Here is a 7,874-nt window from a genome sequence, read left to right on the forward strand (position 1 = left end):
TTCCTCAAGTCACTTGAAACAGAAAAGCGTTTCAGCACCATAGACAACAATCACAACCAAGCAAAGACTGTTTTAATGGCGTTTGCTTTAATCTTACCTCTCCAGAGTTTCCTCTCCTGTCGGCAGCACTAGTGTTCGCATGGCTGCCCGGACTATAGTAATCCTATACTCTTCGGGTCCTACTAGCAGTACCGTTTTCCCAGATCTGTACTGGATGCTGTGGACACAGCGTCCCATCATAATTGTCTCTTTAATATTTAGAAGTAAGTCTGTGGTTTTGAGCACCTGCATTGCATTCAGCACGATGATACTGATGAGAAAAAGTGAAACTGAGCCCAAAGTTATCATCTGAAAAAGTCACATTTCTCTCCTCATCCTTTGCAGCACTTTTACATCAGAAGCAGCAAAGCCTCTTTGGGCTCCACAACTTTGAACACCACGTAGCTGTTGCTATGAGGGAACGTTCCCATTGTCTTTCACCAGTAGGACCAGTTATGCTCAGCCTCGTCTGTCTCTGTGAATGAGCGACAGTGTTCTGATCTGTCCTTATACGGTCCAAACCAAAGAGACTGTGTGTCAGTAACTTCCGCAGTATAAACAGTAACCACCTTTTATACCTATCTCACGTCATAGGCTTGACTTTAGTCACCAATGTCCTGCGTTCATTCCATTGCGGGAATCTCCTCCCACCTTCACAGAACCGTTAAGTGACTGGATACAGAGACTGGAGCGTTGTCGTTCTGTATCCAGAATGAACACGTTCACTGTGTACGTTGCTGCTTAGTGACGGAGTTCCAGAATCTGTGGCCTGGCAACAACTTGGAACTGGAACGTTTTCAGAGTTTCAAAGTCGAAACCTTTTAGCGCTGAAATGTGTCCGTTATCAGAATTTACATTTAGGAAAGATGTTACATCGCGATGCTGCCCATCACCTCTCACAATGTGGTATGCTATTGCTGCATTTTCATTCAGATCATTATCAGCAGCACTTACAGAAAATATTGATGCGCCCGGGGCATTGTTTTCTTCCAAATAAAGTTCAAATGGATCCTGACTGAAAAGTGGTCTGTTGTCATTTACATCTGACACCTGGACACTCAAGGTTTTAACAGTGGAAAGTGGAGGTTCACCACAGTCGGTAGCTGTTATTGTGATGTCATAATGGGACACAATTTCTCTGTCTAAACGCCCTTTTGTGACAAGAGAGTACATGTTTTCTTCAATGGATGGCGTCAAATCAAACGGAACATTATCTAAGATTTTACAAATAACTTTGCCATTAACCCCAGAATCTCTGTCTGTAACACTGATGAGGGAGATAACCGTGCCAGGCTTTGAATCCTCGGGGACTACATTGGACAATGATGTTACTTCGATGTTTGGCTGATTATCGTTCACATCCTTTATTTTTATCACAACTCTACTTTCGGCCGTCCAAGGTGGTTGGCCTTTATCTGAAGCCTGCAGATCTAGTCTGTACATTTCTGTGTCCTCAAAGTCCACTGTTCCTTTCACTCGAATTTCACCAGTGACGCTATCTAATTCAAATGTGTCATGCACTTTTTTCTTTTGGGTTTTCCCAAACATGTATTCAATTTCGCTATTAGAACCATCATCTAAATCTGAAGCGTTTAATTGTAATACAAGAGTTCCTATCGGGGCATTTTCATTTAATGACACAGTATATATGTCTTTGCTGAACACAGGGCGATTATCATTTGCATCTAGCACGGTAATAGTTAAATTAAGGCTCCCAGATTTCGACGGACTGCCTCCATCAAGAGCCGTTAACACTAAACGGTGTTCTGCCCTTTGCTCCCTATCTAAAGGCTTTTTAATTACTAAAAACGGTATCTTGTCCTCCTCGCTGTCTCTGATTTCTATATCAAAAAACTCATTTGAGCTCAACCTATATAACCGGACTGACTGTGTACCGACATCAGGGTCTCTAGCTGCATGAATTTGGAAACGAGTACCTGGAGGAGTATGCTCTGCTATTTCCAGTCGTTGTTCGCTTTCTGGAAAAGTCGGTGAATGGTCATTGACATCTGTTATTTCAACACCAACGTAATGTATTTCCAGTGGGCTTTCTACAACAATTTTCAGGTTTATCAAACAAACCTTGATTCCATCGCATAGCTCCTCGCGGTCTGTAATCTTTCCAATATACAACACTCCAGTGTTTTGATTTAACAGAAACAGTGCATGGTTGGGTCCCGAAACAATGCGAAACCGCCTGTCTTTCAAAGTGCTAAGGTCAAGCCCTAAATCCTTGGCAACATTTCCAACAGGGGATCCCACTTGTACTTCTTCTGGAACAGAGTATCTAAGCTGAGCACAAATTCGTTTCCCAAAGCAAAGCAACAAAATCCCGGCAACACACCAGCAGTTCACTCGGAGCCTTTGTCCTCGTTCTCCCATTTTGAAGCAAAAAAGCGAAGGCTTTCTTTCACGCAAATACAGTGATCCAATTGCTCATCGACCAAGTATGATTAAATCCATTTCACGATTCTCAAATAAAAGTTTTTGCATATAAATATTAACCACTATCCATGTTGCTTGATACATAGCCTACGATGTGTACTCCGTCAGCATACCACCTCCATAAGACATAATCCAGAGATGGGCAGGGCCTGGGCCGAATGAGCAACACAACCATTAGATATGCCACACTGACACCATGTGACCAGTGAGCTACAATGCGATATTATCCCAAGTGTTTAACTTCACTACCTTCTTCTCAATTACAATTTACGACTAAATTCCTCCATAATGCCCAAAATCCACAACTAAAGGACTAGCAATAAGCTGATCAAAACGTCCTCCATGGTCTCCCTCTGTGGAGGATGCTTAAGTCTGCCTCTTCCAGAAAGTCAGACAAAACGTACATATGTTTAGCAAAAACGACCAATCAGGTATTGGACAATTGATAAAGAAACAATAACTTTATGAATTGTTAAACGACATGTGACCTCTTCGATTTCAAATTATGTCGGGAGTAAATTAATTGAGGAATGACAGAACTGGAGGAAAACATTGTAAACCTGCTCCACAACACTATTTTGTATAATACACAATTGAGTCAGTAAGATTAAAACAGTACGTGGGACTGGACATAACGATACTAACCGATACAAACGTAATTCAGAACACCTGTGATCGGTCAGGGATTATTCACTTAGGTGGACCTGCCATTAATTGTGATGGCATAAAACTCAAACAAAAAACTGAATTTCAGCACCCTGGACAGCACAATTTCACACCAGCAGTATATAAAAGAACGTAAAAACAAGAAGTATCGTCTTCTGTAACGTATTGACTACAATTTAATAGTGTGAATAATTTAAAAAAATATATTTACCTCTCCAGATGTCCCTCTCCTGTCAGGCAGCACTAGTGTATTGGCATGGCTGCCCGGGACTATAGTAGATCCTATACTCAATCTGGGTCCTACTAGCATGTACGTTTGTCTCCAGATCTGTACTGGATGCTGTGACACAGTGTCCATCATAAATTTGTCTCTTGTAGATATTTAGAAGTATAGTCTGTGGTTTTGGAGCACTGCATTGCAATCAGCACTGATATCTGATGAGAAAAAGTGTTGAACAACTGAGCCAAAAGTATCATCAGGTAAAAAGTCACATATTCTCCTCCTCATCCTTTGCAGCACTTTTTTACTCAGAAAGCAGCAAAAGCCTCTTGGGTCCCACAACTTTGACAACCACAGTAGCTGTTGCTGAGAGGGAAACGTTCCATTGTCTTCACCAGTATGACCAGTTTATGATCAGCCTCGTCGTCTCTGTGAATGAGCGAAGTGTTTGATTGTCCTGTATAGCGGTCCAAAACCAAAGAGAATGTGGTCAGTAACTTCCTGCAGTGAGAACAGTAACAGCGTATATCCGATATCAGGTCATAGGGCTCTGAATTTAGTCACCAAGTGTCTGCTCGTCACATTGCGGGGTGAATCCTCCACCCTTCAGCAGAACCGTTAGAGCTGACTGGATACAGGATGACTGGAGCGTTTGCGTTCTGATCCAGATGAAACACGTTCACTGTGACGTTGCTGCTTAGTGACGGAGTTCCAGAATCTGTGGCAACAACTTGGAACTGGAACGTTTTCAGAGAGTTTCAAAGTCAAAACTCTTTAGTGCTGAAATGTGTCCGTTGTCAGAATTGACATTAATGAAAGACATGAAGTCATTTTGATTCCCTCCTCTCATAATATGGTATGAAATTGCTGCATTGTCATTCAAATCAATGTCTGCTGCGCTCACAGAAAAAATAAAATTTCCTGGAATATTATTTTCTACCAGATAGAACTCTAAGGGGGTTTGGTCGAAATGTGGACTGTTGTCATTTACATCTGATATCTGAATATTTAGAGTTTTAACAGTTGATAAGGGAGGTTCTCCACAATCGGTGGCTTTTATTGTTATTTCATAATGTGACACCTCCTCTCGATCCAAAAATCCCTTCGTGATAAGTGAAAACATGTTCTCCTTATAGGAGGGCTTTAACTCAAAAGGCACGTCTGAGTTTATGCTTGTAATGATTTTTCCATTGATACCGGCGTCTTTATCCGCCACACTAAGTAGTGAAATAACCGTTCCCTGCTTTACATCTTCAAACACTGTATTTGACAGTGATGTCACTTCTATTTCCGGTGCATTGTCATTAACGTCCATTATCTTTATAATAACTCTACACTCGCCTGTCAATGGTAGTGTTGCTTTATCTGATGCCTCAACATCCAGTTTATAAACGTCATTTTCTTCATAGTCCACTACTCCTTTAACTCTTATGTCTCCGGTTAATTTGTCCAATTCAAAAATGTCATAGATTTTTCGCCTTAAGGTCTTTCCGAGGCTGTACTCAACTATGCCATTAGTTCCTTCATCAGAATCTGTTGCAATAATTTGAAATATTGAAGTTCCGACTGGAACATTTTCTTGTATTTCAATTGATAAATCTCCTGACTAAACGGACGGTTATCATTACTGTCAAGAACAACAATGGAAACATTCCGTGTCCCGATCTGGAGGTTTGCCTCCATCAACTGCTGGACCAGTAGTGTGTTTTTCCCGTTTTTTTCTCTGTCTAACGTTCTTCAGCACTAAAAACGGTATTTTATCCCATCGCTTTGACGGATATCTTTCAAAATGTCATTTGCTGTCAAAGTGTATGTACGAATAGAGTTAATTCCAGCATCGGGGTCACGAGCAGTGTGCAGTTGAAATCTCCTTCCTGGTAGTGTGTGCTCAGCTATTTCAAATCGTCTGTTCTTTTTCAGGGAAACTAGGAGAGTGATCATTTACATCAGTAATTTCTACAATTACGTAGTGTATTTCCAACGGGGTCTCAACAAGGATTTTAAGCTCCATTAGACATGCACCGCTGCCCTGACAGAGCTCCTCTCTGTCAATATGCTGGTGGACGTACAATGCCCCATTATCCTGGTTTACTTCAAAAATAGCGTCCTTACTTCCAGACACAACACGGAACCGTCGAGGAATCAAAGAGGTGATGTCAAGGCCAAGATCCTTTGCAACATTTCCAACAACAGTTCCTTCTTGTACCTCCTCTGGAATAGAGTATCTTATCTGAGCCAAAGCCTGTTTATCGACCAGCAGCAGTAGAGCCAAATAAAAAGCAAACCAGGAGCAGTCCTTTGTCCGAGTTTTTGTATCGATCCCCATCGTTATCCAGCAACACATACTCATACAGGAGTCGGTTACTTCGACAAACAGTTATTTATGTCCAACACGCTGAATATCGCATATTAACAAAATCCTAAGCTTGATTTCATCGGCTGGTGTGCTTGATCGGAACACCTTACTTGCTCTATTCAGCAGGAAACAAAGCCTTGGAAGGGGGGGACAAAGTCGTCTATGTTTTCCCGAGTAATAGTGACACCAAGAGGTAATTTTTAGAACAAACTTTTACTACTATTACATACCTCATATGCAACGTTTGAAGTGATGAATTATTTGGATGCAATGACACATACTAGAAGCTATCCGTTCACATTAAATCATATCAGTATTGTGTTTCTTTAACATAGCATAATATTTGACATGGTCTTCATTTCAGCACCATTGACAGCAAACGTGGATAGTATGTCGCCCAGCTTTTCCTTTAATATCAAAAGCAATGCCTACTGCCAAACAGCTCACAGAACACTGAACATATTTAGAGTTTCGTTAGAAAACACACGTCTCACTAGTGCCAAATACAGACTATTTTTTACTTTTAAGACTGTTTACTCTTTTTGGATTGACAACAGGAAATATTCGTTTTAAACCAGGACAGCTGGCATAATCTGGGAAAGACTGCCTCTTTAAAATGTATTAGTTATTTGATGTATTTCAAATTGATGTATCCATCATATTTGAGATGAACAAGGGCACAGACAGTAAAGTGGAGATCACAGAGTGACTGTTATGGACGGGGCTATTTGTCCACATTAAATATTTGCTGTACACACTTGCTTTACATCCCTTTCTATGTTTATCAAGCACTTTGTATGATAAAACAAGAAACAAAGAATATTAACTCAAACAAACTATTAGAAACAGTACAATAAAGAAACACACAAATGTTCACAGTTGGCGTCTTTTATAGGCTGCCAGCGTCTGTTTTATATTAGTATCATATGGAGTACGGAGTACACCGTTGCAAGAATTGTGAGCGCTTTTTAAAAAGCCGCGCTGGCGACTTTTTTCTGCAGCATAGGGTTGTTTATGATGTAAAAGTTCAACTTTTCTAAAAATAACGCCAAGCGTTTTTTTTTGACAGCCGACCGATGACAAGCGAAGCATTCAGACCTGTCGTTTGTTCAAAGCACAAACTAAAAAGAGTATGCTTTAAAAATTGCATAAAACTTTGTTTTTTAATGTCTTACCTCTCCAGATGTCCTCTCCTGTCAGGCAGCACTAGTGTATGGCATGGCTGCCCGGGACTATAGTATATCTATACTCATTCTTTGGGTCCTATAGCATGTACCGTTTGTATCCAGATGTACTGATGCTGTGACACAGTGTCCCATCATAATTAGTCTCTTGTAGATATTTAGAAGTATAGTCTGTGGTTTTGGAGCACTGCATTGCAATCACACGTGATAGATGATGAGGAAAAAAGTGTTGAAACTGAGCCCAAAGTTATCATCAGGTAAAAAGTCACATTATTCTCTCCTCATCCTGTGCAGCACTTTTAACATCAGAAGCAGCAAAGCCTCTTTGGGCTCTACAACTTTGACAACCACAGTAGCGTTGCTGAGAGGGAAACGTTCCCATGTCTTTCACCAGTATGACCAGTTTATGCTCAGCCTCGTCGTTCTGTGAATGAGCGAAGGTTCTGATTGTCTGTATAGCGGTCCAAACCAAAGAGACTGTGGTCAGTACTTCCTGCAGTGAGAACAGTAACCAGCGTTATATCCTATATCAGCGTCATAGGCTCTGACTTTAGTCACCAAGTGTCCTGCGTTAACATTGCGGGGAATCTCTCCACACCTTCAGCAGAACCGTTAGAGATGACGGATACAGGATGATGGAGCGTTGTCGTTCTGATCCAGAATGAACACGTTCACTGTGACGTTGCTGCTTAGTGACGGAGTGTCCATAATCTGTGGCAAACTTGGAACTGGAACGTTTTCAGAGTTTCAAAATCAAACCTTTTTAGTGCTGAAATGTGTCCGTTATCAGAATTGACATTAATGAAAGACATGAAGTCATTTTGATTCCCTCCTCTCATAATATGGTATGAAATTGCTGCATTGTCATTCAAATCAATGTCTGCTGCGCTCACAGAAAAAATTGAATTTCCTGGAATATTATTTTCTACCAGATAGAACTCTAAGGGGGTTTGGTCGAAATGTG

The 7,874-nt window shown here is 40.9% G+C and overlaps 1 protein-coding gene and 1 pseudogene across 1 annotated transcript; both read right to left on the bottom strand.

The window, feature by feature from the left end:
- Window positions 1-780: 780 nt before the first annotated feature.
- LOC116697052 (protocadherin alpha-7-like) lies at window positions 781-2,655 on the bottom strand. The gene has a single exon (XM_032528350.1). The coding sequence runs from the start codon at window positions 2,419-2,421 to the stop codon at window positions 781-783; it is 1,641 nt and encodes a 546-aa protein (XP_032384241.1). The 5' UTR covers window positions 2,422-2,655.
- Window positions 2,656-3,343: 688 nt separating this feature from the next.
- LOC116697346 (protocadherin alpha-8-like) lies at window positions 3,344-5,840 on the bottom strand (annotated as a pseudogene).
- Between the last annotated feature and the right edge of the window lie 2,034 nt (window positions 5,841-7,874).

Source organism: Etheostoma spectabile, chromosome 10, assembly GCF_008692095.1.
Source record: "Etheostoma spectabile isolate EspeVRDwgs_2016 chromosome 10, UIUC_Espe_1.0, whole genome shotgun sequence".
NCBI lineage: Eukaryota > Metazoa > Chordata > Actinopteri > Perciformes > Percidae > Etheostoma > Etheostoma spectabile.

What these genes read in the sequence shown, in the direction of transcription:
- LOC116697052 (XM_032528350.1), bottom strand. Translation starts at nt 2,421, where the DNA reads ATGGGAGAACGAGGACAAAGGCTCCGAGTGAACTGCTGGTGTGTTGCC.